Source organism: Rhinolophus sinicus, chromosome 1 (genome assembly GCF_057876585.1).
Source record: "Rhinolophus sinicus isolate RSI-liver-muscle chromosome 1, RSI-T2T, whole genome shotgun sequence".
Taxonomy (NCBI): domain Eukaryota; kingdom Metazoa; phylum Chordata; class Mammalia; order Chiroptera; family Rhinolophidae; genus Rhinolophus; species Rhinolophus sinicus.
In genome coordinates, this window is record NC_142501.1 from 160,125,223 (window position 1) to 160,151,898 (window position 26,676).

A 26,676-nucleotide genomic window follows, 5' to 3' on the forward strand; every position below is an offset into this window, starting at 1 on the left:
CTGTTCTATCAACTACTTTTTACTCCCTGGTAATTAGCCATCTGTACGGTATTTTATCAGCTGTGAGACTGTTTTGATTGGTCAGGTCTTTGTGCTGAACTGAATTCTGCATAGCAGTGCTTACTGTGCAGGAAGGTCGCGGTGCCTCTATCTGTCTTAATCCATTTCCCTCTCACTTCCTTACTCTTTCTCTCAGAGGAGGCAAGTGGCTGCCACAGCAGCAGCAGCCCTAGCTGATCATCATTGAAAATACCAAAGAAAGAACTGGGCTGCCTGCCTCCTGGGTATTTTTTCCACTGAGGATTAATTTACCAGGATTTTTTTTTTTTTTTTTTTTTTTTTGCTACATCCTGCAAAACCTTTTCTTTTTCAAGAAACAAAGTGTTAATTTATTACTGAAAAATTTTAAGCAAAAAGTTTTAGCCAACTTCTCTGTCTCTTCCGGAAAAGTTAGAAATTTTTGAAGCAAGCAGAAGCATAGTAAGTGCTTTCTTTCTTTTAAAGCTACTTCTGGGGAGAGGGGAAGCTATTGTAATGGTAAATTTCACTCCCAGAGGAAGAAAGGGTTGATAATCAATCAAAAATTAGGTATTCGTTTGAGTTTTTGCAATTTTCTTACTATATATTGTAAGAGTATTTTAATTTTCTCTGTAAAATATACGGAAAAGGTTTTGTTGTGTACGTGTGTGAAATAAAAGCAGTCTTGAAAGTGACACTGAAAGAAGGTTTCTCGAACGGAGTGAAGACGTGCATATGTATATGTATACACACCGCTCGGGAGCTTCAGTGGAACCTGGAATGCCGTGAGGAGACTTTACATTACGGAAAGCTAAAGTGAGAAATCCTCTTGGTTCAGCATCTTGGATTTAAGCTCGGAAGGTCATTTTACCTCTGAAAGAATTCTTTTCTCAAAACCTGCCTTTTGACCGGCGCGTAATCATGAGGGATGGGATAACGTGCTACATAGAAGCACCGCTTTCTTGAATCAGTTTCAGGCATTTGCAATACAACTCGTGGGATCATGTGTTTGGCATGATGAGAACCACAGAAAACTTCAAGGAGACTCGTGCCACACCAAAACCTAACACGACGCCCACGGGAAGGTACATTTATCTGGAAGCATTCCTGCAGGGAGGAGCTCCCTGGGGTTTTACTTTGAAAGGTGGCCTGGAGCACGGAGAACCGTTAATCATCTCTAAGGTATGTGTCTTTTTCCAATATTGTCTTTATTCAAATTGCTTTTTCGACTTTTATCACATCTGTCAAAACTGCAAAAATAATGCTGGGTTGCCTGAATATTGCTTAATTTGCTGTTTCATACCTTGCTGATTGTATCGAGATATTTTGCATACCTTGGTATTTGAAAGAAGAATGTGTCTAGTTCATTTATTCCGTGAAATCCCAGGGGAAAATATGCTTGTTTGATGGATAGTCTCTTTTTCTGAAAGAAATAGTATAAAACCAACTACCACATGACCTATTCAGTTATAAATCAGATTAAAGATTAACATGGTTAAGGTGGTGGCATAGTGTTTGTTTTTGTATATTTGCCTTTATATGGCTAGAAAAATATCTGTTCTTTCCCCCTTCATTTGGAAATATTTAGCATTCCAAAATACTTTAGAATTTGTTTGTAATTCTGGATAATTAATTGCATAAATATTACTTATTGCTTTTTAGCACATTCCGAATTAAATTAGCTTTCGGTATAATTCAAGGGCAAAACACCATTTCTCCTCTTCTATTTATTCATGTATTTAAGCCAATTTTTAAACTTTAGTCATCCTGCAATATGTTTTAGTTCTTCATTTATCTTTGATGCTGGTAGGTATACCCAGTGAATGAATCCTTTTTATACATTAGGCTTAGTATTACTGCTTTTCTCTTAAACTACATGGATTTCTTTTAAAATTTCAGAATAGTAAGTCTAAAACAACAGAATATAAATGCTTTCCACACATATGTATTACTCAAGAAACATTTGTAACTGAGGGGAAATTTTTTTCAGTTTGATAAATATGGGATAATTATTTTGATAAATAAGGAATAAGTATGCATTTTGCCTGAGCTCTGTTACCTTTTAAGGTTAGTTTTCATATCCCCTAAGATGTGTGTTTTGGGAGAGACTGAAATGCTTCTTACTGTGGATGAGCCAGTGGAAATTGACTTCTAGCAGTCAGCCAAGAGTGTGCAGGATACCTCTGCCAGCTGTGTGACTTTTTCTTATCTTTCCTAAGAAAACAAAAGATATGTGTGTAGGTACATCAGTTAGGATGTCTCCCAGCTATAAGTAACTGAAAACCTGATTTACAGCGGCCTAAGTAAATTGGGGTTTGTTTTTCTCATATTACAAGAAGGGTGGAGGTAGGCTGTCCAGGCTAGGAGCAGCAGCTCAATAATGTCAACAGGGACTTCTCTTATTTCTCCACTCTGCCATTCTTATGGTGCTGGCTTTTGTCTTTGTGGTTGCATGATGGATGCCACACTTCCGACATTGCATCTTCATTCTGGGCAGGGTTTTGGCTTTTTGTTTAGAAAGGAACACCCTCCTTATCAGACTTTTGCTTACATTTCATTGACCAGAACTGTGCCACATACTTATCCTCAGACCAATTACTGGCCAGGAGGAATGAAATTCCCATGACTAGTTTCGACAGTCAGGATTTCTCTCCTGGGTTCTGCAATAGAAGCCCACCCTTCCTGATGTCTAGGTATCTCTGCCCACTATTTGAACAAATTGGGGTTCTGTTTTGAAGAAGGAGGAGGGAGGGAGTGCTAGGTAGGCAACAGAGAATGTCTGCCACAAACATAAGTATCATCTGTGCATTTAAAACCTCTGATTGTACACTCAATTTGCCTGGCCTTTAATGATAAGATATTATGTATCCATATGCTGGAATACAGTTTGCTGTCAGACAGACCTAATTCTACCACAAATGAGCCACTCTTCTAGGATTCCATTGTATCTGTAGAATGGGGGTCTACTAGTATCTCCTTTATCAGAATATGTGGAGATTAAATGAGACCATGAATTTAGAACAGTTAGCATAGGGCCTGGTACACAGAAGGAGCTCAAAAAAAATCTTAGCAAAGGTTGTAATTATTGCTTTTCATTACTCTAGGAGACATTTGTATTGGTATACAGATTTGGCTGCTGTGCCAAGATCCAAAATAACTGTAGATCAAACAATACAGGTACTTGTATCTCCCTCACATAATAATCTGAGCATAAACCAATCTGAAAGATAACTTCACAATGTCAGGGACCCAAATCCCTTCTATTTTCTTCCTTTCATCCTTGGGGTGATGCCCTGTCTGCATGGTTTAAGGCAACTTGCCACAACATCTACTTTCCAGTCAGAAAAAGTAGAAAAAGGAGGAAAAGAAGGCAATCTCTTTCCTTTCAGGGGTATAACCTGGTGCAATCTGCTCTGTCCAATATGGTAGCCACCAGCCACATGTGGTTATTTCCACTTCAATTAAGTAAATAAAATGAAATAAGATTTAAAATTCTGTTCCTCAGATGCCAGATTTCAAGTGCCACATCGCTTCAAAACTCCTGAATATCTCTCCCCATCCTTTTTGTCTGGCAAGTTCATGTTCATTCAAGCTCCATTTCTTCCTCTCCTTGAAGTTTTCCTGATTTTATCAAGCTGACATCAGTGGTCTCTCTTCTATACTCCTATAACATGCACTTATTACACTGAATCATAATTTTTTATTTATGTTACTTGTCTTCTCAGAAGTTGATGAGCCTCTTTAGGGCAGGGACTTTTTTTTTTTTTTTTTTTAAATCTCTACACATTTAATACAAATATTTGTTGAGTAAATGAATGGGCATGGGCTATGTCTTATTCATCTTGCGTTTCCAGGATCTAGCCGAATGCCTGGCACAGAGTAGGTGCTCAATAACTTCTATTGCATTAATAAGCAAAGACAAAGCAGAGCAGTGGGCAGGTTAAGTAGGGAGCAGTCTTATGAGATGAGAATGCCAGGCAGATTGCCCGAGATGGAGCGAGTATTAGTTTCATATGGCTGCTGTAAAAATTACCACAAACTTTGTGGCTTAAGACAACCCAAATTTATTATCTTATAGTTCTGGAAGTCAGAAATCTAACATTGGTCTCAATGGGCTAAAATCAAGGTGTCAGCAGGGCTGTGTGCCTTTCTGGAGGCTCTAGGGGAGGATCCATTTTGTTGGCCTTTCCAGCTTCTAGAGGGGGACTGGTCACCGTTCTCCATCTTCATAGCCAGCAGTTGCAAGTGGAGTCCCTCTCATATTGCATCACTCTGATCTCTAACTTCTGCCTCCTTCTTCCAATTTTAAGGACCCTTGGGATTGGCCCTACCAGGATACTCTCCCTATTTTAAGATCAGTTGAATAACAACCTCAACTCCATCTGCAATTTTAATTCCCCTTGCCACGTAACCTAACATATTCACAGGTTCCAGTGATTAGAACGTGGGTGTCTTTTGGGGGAGAAAGCATTATTTTGCCAACCAACAGGGTGTTTGAATACTGATGAAAGTCCATATAGTTAAGACAGTACCAGGGACGGAACTAAAGTGAAATTTAGTGGCTGATCGTACATATCCCAGATCTTTCTAGGTCAATGAAAAAAGTGCCTATTAGCTCATACAATGCTAACCAAATGTTTGTATTCCCCCAATGTAGGGCGACCTGTATTATATGGGAAGGGAAGGGACAATACACACTGAGTCATACATATGAAAGGCACGTACTCATACAAGGCAGTTATAAGCTGCCAGGTATGGATGACAATATAATGAATGAAGTATCATTTTTCTTTAGGTACAAATGAGGCAGGAGATTGAATGGGGAAAAAGGAACTACAAAAGGGTGGCAATAAAAGAAATCATTTTCAAATCACTTTCTTTGGGGTTTAATGTCCTTGAAAAAGAAAGGTGGGGTTGAGGAAAGAGCCTCTGTAATCTGTGAACTTCAAAAAGAAAGGGCAACTTAAAAAAAGAAAAGTGATTATATGTGGAAGCTCAAGTAATTCGATAGTTCAGGAAGTTGGCAGCATGATTTTATTGTGACTCACTCTGCATTGTGGCTGAGAAAGGCAGTTCCACCTGCAGCGGGGATATACCTGCCCCCTGGGCTCATAAATCAAGTAACAACTATGATGACAATAAACAACAACTACAGCTGGCACTTACTGAGGACTTACTCTGTGCCAAGCTCTGTTCCAAGAGATCCACATGTGTTAACTCCTTGAATTTCCACAACTCCACGAGTAAGGTAATATTATGCCCATTTTTTACATGAGAAATAGAGATACAGAATTTGAGTAGTTTTCTGAAGCTCTCAAGGTAGTAGTAAGTGGCAGAGTTGGAATTTCAATCCAGGCATTCTGGTTCCCCGGAGTCCATGCCCTTCACACACTGTGCCATCCGATCACCGTTGCCTACTGAATATTTGGCTCTGTCTAGATTCTAGAGCTATTCTCTGGGTAACATATGGGATTAATCTTTTATTACATATGTTTTAAAATTTATTAGAGGGAAACAATTTTTAACAGCTTAGTCCTATAAGGTCTCATAAAATACATATGACTACCTGCTCAAGCAACCCCTTTAAGTCATCCAAGGCCCATAAAGAACAGGGGCCACTTGACATTTGTTAGTGTCTTTGTGGTATCTTCACCTTTGAGGCACCTTTTTTGTACATTTCAAACAATGAAAACTTCCACATGTACTTCATTTTCTTTCATGGCCTAAGATTCCTCAAGAAGAAGACTACAATTTGTACCCAAGCCAAAAAGAAGTATGAGTGGGCCAGCTCAGCCTTTTGGAAGAAGAGCAGCAGAAGAAGGAGGCCTGTTTTAGTTGCAGGGGAGTAGCCTCAGCAAACCCACGCAGACTCAGTGGATACTCTGGGGTCTTGGATGCACTGCACTCTCTGGAGGATTGGCGACTGGAATGGGGTTGCCTGGGGGCAGTTAGACTGTCCTATAGTCACAGCAGAGTTCTCACCAGCGGAGAGATCCTTGAAACAGTCAAACAGATCCCCTGGAAGAGCTTTTAAATATATGAAGTGGTTCTGAATGGCCCTATGGTTGAAATGATGGCACTCGTCAAAAACAATTGGATATATCAGAGGGCTGGATTGGAAGACAAGATACCACAGAATTACCCGCTGCAATGGAAGTTTTGGCACCACACACCCGGTCTCCAGGTCCTGTGCTTTTAGCCGCTGCTGCAATTTGTAGAAAAAAGTAAAGACACTTTCTCTTGTGTGTTTAAAAAATTTTTTTCTAGGCTTCAGGATTTAGGGTAAACCATTGCCTCAGTCTTTTATGTCTCTTGCATCATCAAAACTCAGAGCACATAGTCTTGATTCCTACTCCCTGGGAGGTATATTTTGCTCTGGCTGGACTCTCTCCTGTGCCATCTCGTGTATAAATCCTGTTGGTTCCATCTTCTACACCATCACCCCTCGTTCTTCCACCTATAACGCCATCATCCTCTTCCTGTCAATCCAAATAATAGCCTTCCTCTAGTCCAGGGCTGTCCAAACTTTTTTCAATGGATTTCATCAAGGGCCATATGCGGTAAAATACACAAACAACCGGGCGACTCGCTTGAGGTAAAGTACGTATTGCCTCACCTGGTTTATTTAAGTAAACTAAATATATTTTTGGAATTTGCTGCGGGCCAATTAACAATGGATTGTGGACCGCAGTTGGCCCTCGGGCCGCAGTTTGGACACCCCTTTTCTAGGCCTTGTTTACCCATACCTGACTCACTAAACCTGTCACATCTCCATCTTTCCATTCTTTACCTATAGGAGTGTATGTTTGCTACCTGAAGTCAGAGACAGCCTCAAACATAGGTCCCCTGACTTCCTATTGGATGATACCACTTAAGATTTTTAAATGGATTCTTTCATTGGGTTCTCTAACCTTAGTGATATGACCTAATCCCTGAGTCCTCTTCATAATTCCTCGTCTGGAGAGAACCATCCAAAATATCCCAATCAACCTGCAAGTTTAAAGTGAAATGAACTGCTTTACTGCACTGTGTAAAGTGTTGGGAATAGAAACAGGTCATAGGTCAGGAAATTATTCATTTGGAGCATACTTAAATTGCCTGGTTGACCATGTTGAGATTCCCCAATTTCTGGACTTTCTGTATTCATCTGTTGAGATTCAGCACTTCACAACCTTCTAGCTTCTGTGGTTCCCCTCAGTTTCAACACAACAGCATCAGTCCTGCAAACTCTCTTGGCCCACTTCTTCTGCATTAAAACAAGCTTTATTTTATCAGCTCTTCAGCCATGGTCCCTGAGTTCAATGTGAATTGACTTTTGGGCAGTTCCCCAAGACATTGTGCTGGTTTTTTCAGTTTACCCCAAAGTCATCTTTTCCAAGTACCAAGCTAGATCAGCTTGTTAGTGACCTTTCAAACTAGCCAGTCATTTCTGAGGTTCTCTCCTTACCTTTCTTGCTCTTTCCTTTAGCATCCTTTGCCCTTCATACCAGGGTAGCCTCATCTCTGTTCTGTCTGTCAGCTAATTTGTCCGTTCCCTCTTTGTTCCATCTCTCTCTGTCCTGTATTTGCATTAATTCCTCCTTCCTCTCACCTCCCCAGCACCTTTATTCATACCATCTTCTAATACATGTAGTTGTTTGCATTTGGCATCCTGCCAACAACTTATAATCTCTTCAAAGCCAAGTGAGTTTCACTCAGGCTGTATATCTTGCTTCTTCTAGTGAAATATTTCTCATTTCACACAACGAATGCTCAATAAATATTAAATGCCTTATAGGATTTTAGAGCTGTAGAGATTCTCCGCAATCGTCTAATCCAGCTTCCTCATTACACACAGAGAAAATGAGACACAATAAAGTTCATTTATTTGCCAAGATGGTTTCTGCCTTAGCAAACAAATTTGTGTGTGTGTGTGTGTGTGTGCAAAGCTCAGCTAGTGAGGAAATAATTGCTTTCTGGTTGTGCTATTCATAGTTTTGTATAAATCCTAGCTCCCCTGTTAGGCTGTTAATTTCTAGAAGCTAAGGATCTTTCCTCCATCCCTGCCTCCCTTCCTCCCTCTCTTCCTTCTTTTCTTTCTATTATCCACAGTGCATAAACTATGCATACCAATGACAGAAATGAAAATGTGTTAATGAATAAAGAAGAAGATAAATGAATATTAAAGAGGATCTTCTTTACAATCTTTGTTAGAAAGATATTGAGTGTTGTGTGCAAACACGATACTAGTAAAACCTGGTTGAAAAAATAAGGCAAGTTAAGTTTGACTCTCAATTTAATGATAGCTTGCACATATTTAATGTTAAATGTCTGTTGAATTGGATTAGATTGGAAAAAAGGGAAATTCATGTTTTAATTTAATCTTTAGTAGTTACCTAAACTTTGCTTAAAGTATTAGGTGTTTTAGACACAAACTAAGCTTGTGATCCTATCAATGCTGTTGGAAATAACTTTTATTCAAGTAGCGTCCTGAGGTTGTTTGCCAAATGGACCTTAGCATCAGGAAGAACTGTGCTTTCTTTTAAAGCTAATAGATTCCCAAGGCATTGCCTCCTATGCAGGGGATACAATTTAAGAAATATTTGCCTCATTTTAGTGAACCCACAATGTGTTTGGAGACACATAATGAGAGACTTACTATCACTCTTTGAAAAGTAACAACACCCCAAAGGACATTCTGGATCTGAACTAACCCACAGACAGATTTTTCCAGATCTCTCCCTTTGATGTTCTTCCAAACAGTAAACATCTTGATCCAAAGAGCTGCAGAGTCAGTGTTCTCCCGCTCATTCCATCCCAGGAGTCCATCCATCTCTCATGCTCTGACATCCCAGGCCCTTCTCAATGAAACAAAACAAGGCAAAGATTGCTAAATCTAAGCATTGTTCCTCCCCCTGTTCAAATGACTTTCCCCACATAAGAGAACTTGTGTATCTTGATCTGTAGAATGGAAATGACAGTTCTTTCCTGCTTTCAGAGGAGGCTTACTAACTTGGAAGACTGATGTGTAGAACACTCTGTCCTGGGCAATCTGAGCCTGAATTTGTTCTTGCATCAACCGCATTTTTCTATTCCTTAGCCATTCATGCATCTATGCATTATTTCCTTCTCCATTTTGAACTGCATTTGATCTTAGACATGAGATATAAGATATGAGATATGAGATTTGCCTAAAGTTTTTATTTTTAAATGCTGTTTGCTATGTTTCTGTTTATTTAGGATTGTAATTTCTATGCTATCTTTTTTCACTTTAGGCCTATCCAGTATAGCAAAATACACATCCCAGACAATATAGGGCTAGGAATGAAAATAAAGAAGTTTCATTTCAACCCTAGTCTTTACTGGCTATGTGACCATGGGCAAGTAACTTAGCTTTCCTGAACTTCAATTTCCTCATCTTTAAAAACAGGCCATTCACCTAAAGGAGATGTTGTAAGTATCCAATCAGTTAAGCTATACAAAAGTGCTTTGAAATGACAAAACACAATCCAGAGTTTAGTTATGATATGATGATACAGATTGGTGAGACAATAGTAGGTACCAAACAGAAGTTAGCAACTCATACAACAAAGGTGATACTTGGCTGATTTTCTGTATCATAGCCAACAGTTGCTCCCTCACACTGAAATGGTGAACAGAAAATTCCCTGCCTTCATGGAGCACGTGTTCCAGGAGAAAGAGACTGGCAATAAGTATATCTGTACATGATAATTTCAGGGTTGATAAGTGTTATTAAGAAAAAAAAATTATGGGTTCCAGAGTGGTAGTGTCTGTGGGGTAGAGATATGGGGAGCAGGGTTTACTTTAAATAGGGTGATTGGAGAAGAGTTTTCTGATAAGACGACACCTGAACTAAGAAGAACTGATGGATGAGAAATACGTCAGACATACAAAAAGTTTTGTAAGTTGCACTGAAGCAGGAAAGTCTTAGAATGTTTCAGAAACAAGAAGAAAGTCGGTGTTATTATAGTATAGTACCTTAGTCTGTTCAGACTGCTATGACAGAATACCATAGGCTTATAAACAACAGACATTTATTTCTCACAGTTCTGGAGGCTGGTAAGTCCAAGATAAAGGTACAGGCAGATCTGATATCTGGTGAGGGCTCACTTCCTGGTCCATAGATCATATCTTCTCACTGTATCCTCACATGTCAGAACCACTAAGGAAGCTCTTGGGAGTATCTTTCATAAGGGCATGAAGTCCATTCATAAGGGCTCCAACCTCATGACTTAAATCACCTCCCAAAGGTCCCACCTCCAAATACCATCACATTGGGGGAATAGGTTTCAACATAAGAAATTTGGGGGAACATGTTTTCAGTATATAGCAGTAAGCAAGAGAGAGAGAGGTATGATATGAAAATGGAAAGATTGGCAGGGGTCAGATCATATGGGGCCTTGTAGGAAGTGGAAAGGACCTTGAACTGGATTTAAATGCAGGGTGTGAGGATATATCAGATCATGAGTCTTTCTTTACTTATGGTGGATGAGCTGATTGCATGCATTTAAACTCTGGGAGATTTTTTTAGTGCTGGCTAGTAAAGCTACCTTCTCTTCTCTCCCTCATACATTTCTAAGGTAATTCCTGGGTCTACTACAGAAAAGGGCCTTCCAAAAGACAACTGTCAAAATTCATTGTGATTTATGGGGAATGATGCGTAAATATCTTTTTTTTTTATTAGTTGGGAGAAGATTCTCCTCCTATTGGGTAGAAGATCCTACCCTATAACTGTTGATCTTTTGGCTTATTTTTCACTTCAAGCCAACAAGATTTCCTGGTGTTGCTTTTGTCATAGTAATATGACTAATTTTACTGAGGTCCTGCTTTGTAACAGGCGTGCTAGCTCACATAAGCTTTATAAAACTCTTGAGGTATAGGTACTATTATTATTTCCATTTTATAGATGAAGAAAATGGAAGCTTGCTGAAGGTCATAAAAGTAAGTAGGGGCTGATCTAAGACCTTTTAAACTTGAAGCCTGAAAAAATGCCTTTTAAAGTAAAAACTGCATTGTCACTTTATAATTCCAAAGAATCCTTCCATCTACTTTGCCCTATGTCACAATAAACTGGTAGAAGTGTGATGTGTGAACTGTGTGAAAAAATCAGGCAGCTCAATGGTATCTTGAAGGTAGCTTGCACCATGAAATGAGGAGTATGCCTGAGACGTCAACCACGGGAATTAAATTGGACTCCCCACAATCTCCCAGGCCCAGCTTCCTGCCACCTTTTACTTTTGCAAGGTTCCGACCTTGGTCTCAGTTTACCTCCCTGACTGTTGTTTTTCAACTGGGATCTTGTGTTTTCATCTTCATACACAGTCATCATTTTTGTTTTTGTTTTTTCTATCATGCCCTTGTCTCAATTGACTTAAACTCTCCCCTCCCTGCCAGCCTAAACTCTGCCACTTAGCCTCTTGAGCTGGATACATTCCATCTCATGGTTAAGCCATGATAAAACCTTAACCCTCAAACCAGGCCTGTTACCCAAGGAAAAACACTAATTGACTAGATAAGCATGAAACAGTTTAAAGCTAACGGGCTGGATACAGTTAATACAGGAAATCAAACTTGGGCTTCAAACAGATCAAGCACTGATTTTCTGGGGTGCTTCAAGTTCATGCCCCTAAACTTGGTAAAGAGACCTGGTTATGAGGTTGCTCTTTCATGTAGGATTGTTCACTGCACCAAACTTTGCGTCATTCTGTTTGTCTCTTCCTAGCTCTTGCTTAGTTCATAAAATGTGCATCTGTTCTGCTCTTCCAGCTTGTCTACTGTAAGTATGACATGAATTTGGAATCAAAACACAGGCAATTGTAGTGAAATAAGCATTCTTCTGATTAGTCAGACAAAGTGCTTACTTAACACTTTGGATATTAAATTATATCCTGAGAAAGTAGGAAGAAAGATTAGACTTCTAGAACTAATTGACTTACTCTGTTCCTTTGAAAAGTTAAAAATTTTAACGCAGGAAAACATATGTGTATAATTTAAGCTTTTATCATCTAGTGTCTAGTCTTCTGAGAAGTTCACATGTTTTAGGCCTCGTCTCATGGAAACTGGGCAATGAGCTGTTGGAATTCAGACCCAGGATCTGGCTAGGTTCCAGAAATATATACATATGTTGGGTGTTGAGATGGAGCATGAAAAGAACAGGGGGGTGAGTAAACTTTTGGGAATGAGAAGGCAGAAAATACCTGACACTGTCCTGTTAGTCCTGGACTTTTTTTTTTTTTTTTACTTTTTTTTCCCCAAGTTCTCACTTTTGAGTAATTGCTAATGAGCAGTAGGTCAGAAACAAGGCAGCCATTGACCTAAATATAAGCAGCAGGAAGGTTAAAAGAATTAGTCTTGTTCTTCAGGATTGCATTCATAGTTGCATAGTGGGACTCTTGGCTCAATGTTTACAATTAAATATGTTGTTGGCCCTCTCTTGAAAGAACTACTATCACAGTTTCCCCTACATATGTAAGTTAATGAATTTGACCCCTAAGAAGAAACGGTTGGTGTAGGCCCTTCCAGTGGGCCAAGATGTATTGCAGATTTCTGAACTCAGGCACTGCAAAGCACTACATCTACCTTTTCTCTTAATGAAGGGAAGCAACAGAAAGAAGGCGGGACTGTGTGGGAGAAAGGAGGAAATAGATATGGGTCAGGCACTGTGCTCAGTTCTCTTATTTATTATTTGATAGAATGAGATTTGTTTTTATATATGAGAAAAGAGGTTTTTCATAAATGATGGAGCCAGGATTTATGCTATTTCATGGATTTACTAACATATTTAGTCAACACATTATTTATTGAATGCCTGAAACATGATAGCATTGGGAAACCAACAGCAAACAATTTCCCTGCACCCAAAAAGCGTGTATGTTCAGTTTCTTTTTGTACCACTTGAAGTGACCTAGTTGCTGCCACACCCGCATTCCCTCACCTTTCACTTCTGTGCATGTTGGCTTGACTTCCAACTGCAACACCTGCATTTCTTTCCTTAAGGACTTTATTTTTCCTCATCTTTGCCACCTGGTTAATGACTCTGAGAGCAGCCCTCAACCTATGACTGAGTGGAGTTGGTACATAAACAGCCCAGCTCTCGGGTCCCTTGGATGGGATAACTCTGAGGGGTGTAGCTCCTTGTGTTGCCCTGGCTGGATTAAGCTGCACCTGCCGCGACACCTGCCCTCGGCTGTAGTTGGCTTGATAATCCATCTGTAGGGACTGACTTCCTTTCCCTGCCTCCTTTGCCCACTTCCCTCTCAGTTTTCTTTACTTCACAGATAATCTACTTGCATTTGAATTCTTGTCTTGAGGCTGCTTCTGGGGAAGCCTAAATGAAGGTAACCACCATTTAGGGAATGCTTACTAAGTGAAAGCCAGGACCAAAAGTCTAAGGCAGGTTACGGTCTTTCTACTCTGCTACGGAATTCAAGCAGGAGTCCTATAGTATCTGAGACCTAATATTTTCTTGGGTGCTAAGTAAAGGAGTAGTTCATTTCTAGAGGTGATGTTTTGCAATTCTCTCTTTCATCTTCTGCCCTCTCATAGATAAGCCTGCCTTTCTCTTTTCCTCCACTGAATGGGTTGATGAGCCACACTGTTTTTATCATCACTTCTTTTTTTGTTATCAGTCCAACACCAAGAGAGTTTCCCCTCCCCTCTGAAAGGGGGATCCAGTCTCTTGTTCTATATGTTCCTTTATTCTACAGGTTCCATAGGTCAGTGGTTATGGAAAATGTGGCCCCCTGAGCAGAATACACAGAAAATTATATATGATTCTTTTGGAGCTTTCTGAACACTTGGTTTCTTTTCTGGAATTTTGTTTATGTTGCTTCTTTTCTTTCTCAGTTCATGCTATAAACATAGCACAAGAAGAAAAGTGAACAACACACCAACACACTGTTTTTTAGTTCAGAATATCTGACAGTATAACAAGGCAGTGGTATGAAGTTTGGCACTTAGCAAGCAATAAAATATAATTTCCAGCCCTCCCAACAGAATAACTGTTCAACACTAAAATGTGATTTCCTTGTATAACTTGTCCCACTGCCAAATTCAATACAAGAAATTTCTTTTCTTTTAGAGCTATTTCCTCACAATATATTATTCTTTGTCTCACAATGTTGTCCTTTTCCAATTTCCTTGTCTTTTGCTTGACTTCACTGAAGACTGACAAATAGGAGCTTCATGTGACAGCCATTAGTCTGCCTTAAACCTCAACTTGATCTTGAATGGCTAAAATACTGAATAGAGTTTATATAACATACTCGATGTTCTCAGTTATGTGAAATTGTCAGTTCAAGAGAAACTAAACATGCTTCCAGTCCTCTCTTTTCTAAATTCACATTTGAATATAATGCAAAAAATATAAAAATGCATATAATAATAATATTGTTCCTTCTTTCAGTTAAAGCACTTTTATATCAGTCTGAATTCTGAAAGATGGAGCAATAAACATATACTCTATTAAAAAAGAGAGAAGGAAAGGAGGGTAAGTATTTGCTTCCTTCTATTAGTGGGAACTAGCAAGTGTTTTTAAAAAAATTGTGTTTGTGTGTGTGTGAGCCCTCGGAGGGACATTTCATCATAATGAGGGAGATCTTAGCAAGTCAGCATTCATTTAACCTCATGGCATTGATTGCTGAACACATTTGTGCCTGTGGAATTGAAAATCATTCAGAAAGCAGTACAGAAGAAAATCATCTCCTACCTTCCCATCTCTCAAACAGGGAAATGATGCATTCTTCTTAGTCAGAACTCCTTGGTTTCTCCTCTTTATGCTGTCATTTCATGGCGAATAAAAATATACCTTTCCATACATTGCTGGTGGGAATGTAAAATGGTGCAGCCACTTTGGAAAAACACATGGCAGTTTTTAAAAATGTGAAACATAGAAGTTGCCATATCACCCAACAATGAAAACTTCTAAGTATATACCAAGGAGAAATAAAAATGTATGTCTATATGAAAACATACTCAAATAATCATAGCTGCATTGTTCACAATAGCCACAGAGTGGAAAAAAATCCAAATGCCCACGAACTGAATAAACACAATACGGCATAGTCATATAACAGAATGCTATCTGGCAAGATAGAAATAAAAAGGAACCGAACACTGATACATGATATAAGATAGATAAACCACAAAAATAATGGTCAGTTAAAGAAGCCAGACACAAATAAAACCCCACATACCATGTAGTTCAATTTATGAAGTTTGACAATTAAGTTCGTGAACTTGTAGCAACGATGTTGCTAACCTTTTTTGATATCACAGGGATTATTCATTATGAATTTGTACCAACTGGACAAACAGTTAACCAAGTTTACTATTTGGAAGTGCTGAAAAGGCTGCGTGAAAAAGTTAGACGACATGAACTTTTCACCAACAGTTCATGGCTCTTGCATCACGACAATGCACCAGCTCACACGGCACTGTCTGTGAGGGAGTTTTTAGCCAGTAAACAAATAACTGTATTGGAACACTCTCCCTACTCACCTGATCTGGCCCCCAATGACTTCTTTCTTTATCTGAAGATAAAGGAAATATTGAAAGGAAGACATTTTGATGACATTCAGGGCATCAAGGGTAATATAATGACAGCTCTGATGGCCATTCCAGAAAAAGAGTTCCAAAATTCCTTTGAAGGGTGGACTAGGTGCTGGCGTCAGTGCATAGCTTCCCAAGGGGAGTACTTTGAAGGTGACCATAGTGATATTCAGCAATGAGGATAACACTTTTTCTAGGTTGAGTTCTTGAACTTAATTGTCAGACCTCATATGTGCCATGTCCAGAAGAGGCAAATCTATAGATAGAAAATAAATTAGTGGTTGCCTAAGGCTATGGATGGGAATGAAGAATAACCATTAGTGGGTACAAAGGTTTGTGTTGAGGTGATGGTAATGTTCTGAAAGTAGATCACAGTGACGGGTACACAACTCTTTAACTATATTAAAAATCATTGAATTGTAAAGAAAAATACCACTTTTATTTTGCTAATAAAAATTAGAAGAAACCAAAAAAAAAAGGAGGGGGGAAGAAAATAAATAAGAATCCCAAAGTAGATTATAATTCACCATGGTACAGTATTGATTTAACTAATTGAAATTTGAAGTAGAGGAAGATGATCAAAATGAAGCGCTAGCAAACACTGCAGAGTCCTAATTATTTAAGGAATCAAGACACTAAAAAGTTGTTCATAAGGCAACTTAGGGAATGAGACAGAATATGTCACATTCAGACTATGTAGGCAGTAGAATTCCAGGATTTTCTCTAAAGGAAAAGTGCCTAGGATCCTCATGGTCAGCTATCAGGATATTAAATCTCTATGTTCAATTCTGCCCGTATTTTGTGTACCATATGTCTTTGGAGAATTAAGGTGCAGTATCCTGGGAAAGCAAAATAATGTCAAATATGAAAGATTTGCTAAATTACTGAGGATGGAATTTCATTCTTCAGTGGAGTTTGAGGGCATAAAGGCATTTAACATTGTAACAGAAAAAAAATGGTAGCACTGCAGAAGAGTGGGGTATCGCCAATTGAAATTTGAGAAATGTTTGTTTATTGAAATTATTGTAATTCAGTGAGGTCTCACCACTTTAGGGGTTATAAAGGTGAATCAGCTGCTACACTGGTTAGATTATAAAGAAAGCAAAGAAGCATTTCAGAGTGAGGGGTGAGGAAGCATTTCACAAAGGCCATCTTACACTTTGTGAAGCCATGTGGGGTGTATGGGCCACGTGAGAGCAGGAGTCTCTTGACCACTGATGATATCGCGTTGCTCCCTCTGACCCATGGGATCAGTCTTGGCTGTCCGCTCTGACTTCTAATGGGGACCCTTGACCTGTGGGAGAAGAGGTGGTGATGAGTGGAAGAAGAGCCTCTCAAGTGTCTACAAATGTCCTTGTCATGCTCCATTCTAGTAACTGCCCATCAAAACTTTCTCAGATCTGAGGGATCTATAGTGAATGTACATATGTTTGATTACCAATGTGTAGTGGAAAGATGTGATGGAAGCCTGTTGTGTAATGAACTATTCAATAACATCTATTTTTTTTCAGTTATAGTCTGTAGCTCTCATATGCACAAGACTTAAAATATGTTTTTGAATGGTATAAATTACATTTTCCAGGTGAATTTACTTTTGATTTCTCTGAAATTTTATAATTGACACAAAAGAAAGGAAATGCTGGTTGGGTTTGTTGGTAGGGCAAATCACTGATTATGAGGGAGTGCAATAATGAAAGCATAATTGGAAAGCAATCCAGCAAAGCTTTAGAAAGTGCAATCTGCTTGCCATTTTCTTCTGGGGAAAAAGTCCTCCACAAAGTGTTTAAAATAGTTCGTAGTAAAATAACTAGAAAAATAATTCAGTAAGGTGACTGGTTATAAGATAACAATGATTTTTTAAAAAGTCAGAATTTTCCCTATGGAGAAGTAATAATAATAAAGAAAAATAATTGGGAGTGGGGGAGAACCAATTTTCAATCATAATAAGAAATAAAAACTACCTAGGAATTAGATAGAAATGTTCAGTACTTTTTGACAAAAGCTAGAAGCTTTGTTGAGGGACGTTAAAGAAGTCCTGACCAAATGGAAAAAGCATAACATGTTCTTGGATCGGAAGACTAAATATTATCAAGATATTAGTTCTTCTTAAATTAATCTATCAATTTCCAAAAATTCCCAAAGACATGTTTTGGCAGACTAATGTTAAACATAACCAAGTTTTGGAAAAAATATAAAAATGAGTGAAGAATTTATCTATTAAGTATGAATGTTTATTATAAAACTGTAACAATTAAAAAGTATGATTCTTCAAGGGAAATGGAAATAGATGTTCACAAAAAAGATTTGTACAAGAATGTAGCAGTTGTATTCATAATAGCTTCAAACTAGAAGTAATCTAAACAGTCTGACAATGGGAAATGGGTAAAGAAATTGTGGCATATCCACACAGTGGAATACTGCTCAACCTTTTTGATTCCGTAAAACGGAATCAACTACTGGTACATGCAACAACGTGGATAAACTGCAAAAGCACTGTGCTGAGTGAAAGAAGACAGAACACAATAGTGAGTGATGCCATTTATATAAATTTTTAGAACAGGAAAATCTAATCATTGGTTAGATTTAAATCAGAACAATGATTTAATAAATCAGAACAATGGTTGCCTCTGTGGTGGGATGGTTGGGAAGAGACTGAGGCACAAGGCATCTTTACGAGTGATGGAAATGTTTCATATCTTAATAGTGGTATGTGCTATCTGGATGTATGCATTTGTCAAAACTTGTTGAATTGTATACCCTTAAGATCTGTGTATTCTTCTTCATATAAATTACATCCTAAATAAAGTGTGATACTTAAAATGTGAGGCAGGAACAAATTGACTAACCAGTGGCGCTGTGGAACAAAAAAGAAAATGTAGGAATGGGTCCACTACATAAATATGAATTTGTATATGATAAAAGAGGAGTTTTAAATCAGGGGGGTTAGGTGTATGTGTGTGGGAGGCAGGATTATTTAATAATATTGAGACTAGGAAGGATAAAAGCTGGATCCATTTCACCATTTCATTCCTAACACCAAAATAAAGCCAGATAAATCAAAGATTTACATATAAAAAGTGAAATAAATTTACTTCATCTATTTCTGTACTGTTTAAATTATTTTAGAAAGCATATTTTCCCATTTTTTATTATGATAATATATACATAACATAAAGGTTACAATTTTAACCATTTTTAAGTATACATTTCTGTGGCATTAAGGACATTCACTTTGTTGTGCAACCATCACCACCATCCAACTCCAGAATTTTTCATCTTCCCGATTGAAACTCTGTACCCATTAAACAACTCCCCATTCCCTTTCCCCTAGAGTCCCTGGCAACCTCCAGCCCTCAATTCCACTTACTGTCTCTATTAAATTTGATTACTCTAGGTACCTTATATAAGTAGAATCATACAATACTTGTCATTCTGTGACTGACTTGTTTCACTTAGCAGAATGTCCTCAAAGTTCTATCCATGTGTCAGAATTTTCTTCCTTTTTAAGGCTGAATAATATTCCATTGTATTTTGTTTATCCATTCATCCATTGATGGACATGTGCGTTGTTTCCATCTTTTGGCTAGTGTGAATAATGCTGCTATGAACATAGGTGTACAAATATTGTTCCAGTATCTTCTGCCTTAGTCTGTCCAGACTGCCATAACAAAATATTGGGTGGCTTAAACAACAGAAATTGAATTTCTCACAGTTCTTGGAGATTAGAAGTCGATGATCAAATTTCTGGTCAATTTAGTTTCTGGCAAGAGCTCTAGTCCTGACTTATAGACAGGGATGGGGTAGGGTATGGTTCAGGAGTAGGGAACTCTCTGGTGTCTCTTCTTATAAGGACACTAATTCTATCAGAACAGGTCCCCACCTTTATTAACCTTAATCCCTTACTCCAAATACAGCCATACATATGAATTTTGGGGGGGCACAACATTCAGTTCATTATACTTCCATTTTTTGAATGAAAAAATACAGTGAATGCATAACAAAAAAAATTATTACAGTAATCCCCCTCAAAATACTTCCCTTTGCTTTGAACACACTTATCCTATCATTCTTGCCAATTTCTGAAGCTGTTCTGGAAGTCTGCAGTAGCTATTAAGCAATAACTTCCCATTACCTCCTCCCCTAGTGATGACTTTTTTAAAGCAACAAAATTCTACATTCAATCATGTTTTTCCATTCTTTCCCCTTCTCAGCTACACATATACTTAAAAATAATTTTGAGTTATAATTCACATACCATACAAATCTCCCATCACACATATGCTTTTTTTTAAATACATACAATTTTTATTTTTCATTCATACCTAAAGGTTGGAAGAAAATTTTAAAATAAGTATACCTTTAAAAAGAAAATAAAGAGGACATATGAGTATGCTAAAGAATTTGGGTGCAAGATATAAATATTAAGATATTTAAGGAATGAATAAAAGTAAGGAAACATAAGTGTATTTCTTAAATCAAAGGCAACCATCATAAGAACATAATCAGCATATATAACTTTTTTTACCATTCTATTAAAATTTTATTTTATTTTTTATTAGTTTCTGGTGTACAAAATGTTGTAATAGTTAGACATTTACACCCCTCACAAAGTGATAAGCCCTCTCCCTCCCCTACCCCTCTGACATCGTATATAGCTGTTACAATCCCATTGACTCTATTCCCTGTGCTGTACTCCACATCCTGTGACTACATGTATATTAAATTATAGTTGACATTCATTATTATTCAGCTTCAGCTTCAGGTGTACACTGCAGTGGTCAGGCAATACTTTTGAAGTATTTTAGCCCTCTGTAATTTTTTAAATTGGAAACCTTATAACCATACATGAAGTACAGTGTTGGAGGTGAGTGCTCTTGAACTTCTTTGGGAGAAATTATAGAGGAATAATTATAACTGAATTTTACCTGCCAGAAACTCATTTCTACTGTTTGGAAAGGAACTCTGGGTATCTTCAAAAACCTTCAAACTGGTTTTAGGTCCAGCTCCCCTCTGAAAGTCGAGTTAAACTCAAGAGCAGGAATCTATTTAATAGGTCAACAGCAGGAGAGGAAGGGGGGGATTGGAAGGGGCCTTAGAGCAACTGCGGTTCATTTGATAGTTTAAAATTGGCTTTTCTTTTATTCTCTTATTCCTGCTAACCCCATAGAATCCAGGAAGAATAGGGATGTTTTCTCCTACACATTTGATTATAATAACAAGCCAAGAACTCTTTGAACATAACCAGTGAAGAAAAGAAGCATCCGTGGCCATCGAACTGGGTAAAATAGTAACATAATCTCTGGTTTGTAGTTTGAATTCTATTAATTATAATTGTGTAGAATTGTACAGTGAGAATGCTTTGGGAGTTTTTAAAGCTAGCGTTTTCAAAGACTACATTCCTCATTAGACCTTCCCCATTAAGGCATGCTTGAATGATGCTACACAGACGAATAGTTGGGATTTTTTTCTACTCTTGTCATAGTCTGAAGACAAAGGATTCTTCCGCTTGCCAAAGTTCCCTGGAACCTAGGTTGAGAGGCTGTGACAGCACTTCAGCAGGGAGCTTTTTATTCAGGCTTCAGTTTGCTGTGAGGCCTCATTCACTAAACAGGATCAAGTTGGAGCAGTATATGGAAAAAAAAAAATCAATGAAGGAAAAATCCGACACTGCCAGATATGGTGCCACGGACTCAACTTTTTCCTTTCATTGATGCTGAGTCATGATGCCGCCTAGATTAAGGCACAGGAAATTGTAAAATTCTTGTTCTAACTGCATTGCATAGTCTTGGTGCTTGGACTAAAGTAAGTCGACAGTTGAGCAAATGCTAGCATTAGTATTGCAGCTTCCTTGACTTCTCTGGGAAGCAGCAAGAGTGGTATGAAAAAGCTGGGGGCCCTTCAGTTCATACCAAAAACCTCCTCCTGGCCTTACAGTCTTGTTTGTCACCCATCTCTCCTAGGCTTAATTTCCTCATCTGTAAAGTATGGATAATGTACCTGCTCTTTCTAACTCACAAGATTCTTTCTTTAAAAAAAAAAAATATTTGTAGTTTTATTAAATTTATTGGGGTGACATTTGTTAATAAAATTATATAGGTTTCAAGCGTACAATTCTGTAATACATCATCTCTATATTGCATTGTGAGTTCACCACTCAAAGTCAAGTCTCCTTCCGTCACCATATATTTGACCCCTGTACCCTTTCTTACCTCCCCTATCCCCCTTTCCCTCTGGTAACCTCTATACTGTTGTCTATGAGTTTTTGTTTGTTTGTCTTGTTGTTTGTTGCTCAGTTTTATATCCCACATATGAGTGAAATTATATGGTTCTCGACTTTTTCTGACTTATTTCGCTTAGCATGATATTCTCAAGATCTATCCATGTTGTCGTAAATGGCAGTATTTCATCTTTTTGTATGACTAATATTCCGTTGCGTATATGTACCACATTGTCTTTATCCAATCATCTATTGAAGGACACTTTGGTAGTTTCCATGTCTTAGCTGCTGTGGATAATGCTGCAATGAACATAGGGGTACATATATCTTTAGGAATAAATGTCTTCAAATTTTTAAGGTTCTTGTAAAGATCGAATAGGGTAAATTCATATGGTTGTTAAATATTGTGGCATACTTCTTATTCATTATCATTAGAAGTTTTATATTTGAATTTAGATGTTGTATGTATATGATTCTTCCCAATTATGTGTGTATGGACTTCAGCCATTATCAAGAGAGATAACTTTTTAATATTACTTACCAAAGGGAAAATGTTGAGGGCTATATAAGTTTAAAACTGGTTTTAACTTAGATATAAGATATAAAATGCTCTCTCCATTGGCCTTCAAGTCAATAAAAATAGCAGATTTGTGAATTGACGTATCCACAGGCATCCTTCTTCTTTATGTGAAATCTAGCTCAGCATTAAGAGTACCAGATCTAAGGGCTGCAATTTGGGGGCTCCAATCTGAGCTCTGTCACTTGATAACAGTGTGTCTTAGACAAGTTATTTAACCACTCTGTCCCTCTATTTCACTCCTTATAAAACTGGGATAAAAGGTACTGTTAATAATTATATCATAAGATCATTTTGAGGTTTCAAAGAGTTAGCAGAAGTAAAGTTCCTAGAACAGTGGTTAATACATAGTAAATATCACTTGTATTATCTAGGTAATTGGAAGAGAGTTAGGGGGATGGAAAGAGAAAGGGGGCTCAAATAAAACACCCCTTCCCCCCAAACAACACAAAACAAAACAGGAAAGAGTCATCGAGAGAGACAGAAAGTGGGGGTGGTAGGGATTCATAGAGACACAGATGCACTACATACCAAAACAGACACAAGAACAAGACCCTTCCACCCTTGTCTCGTGACTTTTACATCGCTGTACTGAAGGTTTAAAAGCCCTATCACATCTTTACACCACAAGCTATGTATTAGTTTGCTAGGGTTGCCATAACAAAATAATGCACAAAGACCACGTGGCATAAACAACAGTAGTTTTTCTTACAGTTCTGGAGGCTAGAAGTCCAATATCAAGGTGTTGGCAGAATTGGTTTCTTCTGAGGTCTCTCCCCTTGGTTTGCAGATGGCATCTTGTCACTGTGACCTCACATGTTCTTCCCTCCATGTGCATACATCCCTGATATCTCTCTGTGTGTCTAAATGTCCTCTTCTTGTAAAACACCAGTCATATTGGATTAGGGCCCAATCTAACAGTGTCGTTTTAGCTTAATCTCCTCTTTAAAGGTCCATTTCCAAATACAATCATACTCTGCAGTACTGCATGTTGGGGCTTCAGCATATGAATTGGGGAGGGGGAATACAATTCAGCCCATAATGGACTTTTTACTCCACAGAAAATTAGAAATTAGCCAAAGGACCAGAATTTATTCCAGGAACATATAAAGGATTCAAAGACCGTTGTGAGTCCAGCAGTGAAATTTGGTTAAATATCTTATGTAGCACTTATATTAATCATATGAAAGATAATATTTTATGGAGAAACAAAGAATTTCATAGAAAAGTAATATACATTTGGCAATATTTTTTTATTTGGTTTAGACACTTGGTCCATAATTTTTGGTTTGGAAAGTGGGATTTGGAGTTGTCAGATAGGAAAATATAATATATGCTAGTTATTTTGGCAGGGGAAATTTAATATGGGGATTAAGCATAAAGATATTTACTACTACCTGCTCATCAGGAGTAGTTTAGCATGATGTCATCGATGAGGTAGATACATCTGATGTTCTGTGGATGTTAAAATGACCAAGATCTCTGGGGACTAGACTATGACAGAGAGCAGAAGAGTTGACATAGCCCTGAGGTAAGACAGTGAAGTTGTGCTGTTGTCTCTGTTAGTAGAAAGCAAAAGGCTTATGATCCTTGAGAACTGTTTAAAGGGGAAAAAATTAAATAAATAGCTGTGTACCAGATGTGAGATTCTTGTGTTAATTTGCTCAAGTGAAGTCATCGTGTCTGGAACAGCATACCTGATTAAGTTTGCAATAATCCACAATCATTGTCCAAGATGAATCCATCTTTTGCACAAGCCAAACAGCTAAGTGAAATGTGGATGTTAGGAATTGCCACACCTGCGTCTTCTAAGTCTTTGGTGGCACCATTAATCTTGGCAAGTCTAGGGATGTGGTATTGCTCTTAGTTTACTGTCTCGGGGGGAGTGAAGGGAGCTCCAAGAGCTTCCACTCAGCCTTCCTACAGTATTAGCTCTTTTGCCACATTCCAGTGCGGAGATTAGGCCAGTTTCCAAGCATACCTACATCAATTATACACTCAAGGAAGTAACCATAGGGTGGGTCCTGTAAGAGAGGCTTGAGCCCAAACCTCATTTATCACCTGAGCATCACAAGCCTTCTCTTTGGTTACTGATCTCCAGTGGTATTTCAGTTCTCCAGGAAGTAGCATCCATTCAGAACCAGCTAGACATTTTTGAAGATCTAGAGATGCTTTGATTTTCTTCAATAAAAAGGTCAAGACTTCACTTGAATCTTATTAGCAAAGTTTGTCCATATTATTTGTTTATCCAAGCTACTATGTGTATATATACTAGCTGATGCCAGAAACTTGCTATGCTAGGCAATCTTTGCCCTGGGGGTCCCCACCAACTTAGCCAAGACTTTCTCAGAATTGAACTGCAGGCTGAATCACTGCCTATTCAGTCCTCCTTAGTTCCCTCACTCCTTTCACAGGTGTCAGACCTGCACTGTGGTCAGAAGGCTTTCCCCTCCTATTCCTGATCTCTCGCCCCTTTATCTTCCACAGGTATTTTCCCCAATACATGTCTTGCACATCTAGTTGCACTTTGGCTCTTGTTTCTCAGTGAACCTGAGCTGACACAAATTAAGTAATTGTGCAAAAAAGCCCCAAGTCCATTGACTATTAGCTTGTTGACAAATACAAAATTGCTGGCCCTTGGGGAGTATAATTTTACATTTTTCTAATAACTAAAAAAGTTTTTCGAAAAATTAATTAGGTCTGAATAAAGTTGGTTTCCTTTCCCTAGAAACCTATGCCCTAAGTGGGAAACTCACTTTTGGAAATAAAATTTTAAAGTGGATCTAAGGAAGAGATTAAATTTCTGGGATTGAGAGCAGAAGCTGGGAAACCAGGACAACATTTATGTTTGTCTATCTCTGCTGTTTATCTTACTCTTCCTTTTGCTTTCTATTTTGTATCATAGAGTGTTAACATAAGATCTAACATGTCAAAAATGAAAAATGTGGGGTTCATGTGGTGCTCTCAGCAGGCTTCTTGAAGAACATTTTTTCCTTCTTTCAAGGATCAGCTAAAATTGAATTTGGCATTCTTTGCCCTTTGTCGCCTAGGCATTTGGGTCAGACTCTTGTCTGACCTAAGCAAGGCAGTGATGGACAGTTCTGTGGAGGGAATTATCACAGCCTAATCAGAGAAATCAAAAGCAAAATTGTTTTTCTCTTCTCCCACGGCATCTGCTCCTTCATGTTCTTCCTCTTTTATGTTATCTTCTAACTAGCCTTGTGAATTTTCAAGACATAGTGCAATTTATTGTTATTAGTGAGGTAGAGATTTTGGTTGCAAAAACAGTTTTATGAAGCAAGTGTCTTCTGTCTTGTAGACAGCTTCTCAGGAACTGAGAGCAGTGTATGTAAACCATTGGCATTAAGGCACAGCCAACTTTATAATATTTCCTGACCAATACAGAAAGAGGGGTCCGCTGATTCCTGGATGCTTTAGGCTTTCAGTAAATAATAATAATGCATTTCATCATGGGAGAGTCTAAAACATTCACTTTGTTGTAGTAACATAAGTCTGACTCCAGAATCAGCAGAAGTCATGCAAAAAAATAATCAAACTAAATGAAACTTAACAACAACAAAAACCAAGAACTAGGGGCAATAAAAGAATCCCTTTGTTGTTTGTTTAATTTTACATTTTAGCAATAATAAGAGACAAGAAAGGAATATGTCTGAGTTTGGGGCTGAAGATGCAATGACAATATAGGCTTAAGAGAAAGTAAAGTACTGCTAAAATAGTATTTTGTTTCTCTGCCAAGGGAATAATAGAAGGAAATTATTTGTTGCATGTGTGCTTTGTGTTAACCCTGGGCTAGATGATTTATATACATATTATCTTGGTCTTTCCCAGAACCCAGAAAAGGAAACATGTCATCTCCGTTTTATTGATGAGTAAACTGAGGCTTAGAGAAATTAAATTAACCCAAGCTCATACGGCCTGTTTGTGCTCCCTCTGAGATTCAAACCCAGGCCTATTTGCCTTTAAATTATGGATAAAGGAGAATGGTCATAGAACCATAAAGGATAGAGCAAATACTGGTAAGAAGGATGAACACCTAAGGCAGCTAAATAATGAATTCCAATCCAGAGCAAGCAAAGGCCAGACGCATGGTGATTGCCCCCATGTACTTGGCTAATCCTAACCAGGGTCTGAGAGACCTTACAGAAGACACTGAAAGTACAACTGGTGATCTTCAAGGAACTAAGTGAAGAGAAAGGGAAGACACAACAAGCCTCGAAATGGAGATATATAGTCCCTACTTGTATAAACCTAGTCGTAATTAGAAGAATTTTAATTAGCTTTGAGCCATGCTGGA

General features: G+C 38.2%; 1 protein-coding gene across 2 annotated transcripts in view; it reads left to right on the plus strand.

Annotated features, from left to right (window-relative positions):
* Positions 1-322: 322 nt before the first annotated feature.
* The window catches only part of SHROOM3 (shroom family member 3), a 290,161-nt gene continuing 263,807 nt past the window's right edge, over positions 323-26,676 (plus strand). For both annotated transcript variants that reach the window (XM_019720366.3, XM_074324430.2), the window contains exon 1: positions 323-1,200. In XM_019720366.3, coding sequence (XP_019575925.3) covers positions 1,033-1,200 — 168 coding nt within the window. In that variant the 5' untranslated portion in view covers positions 323-1,032. The remainder of the gene's footprint in view (positions 1,201-26,676) is intronic.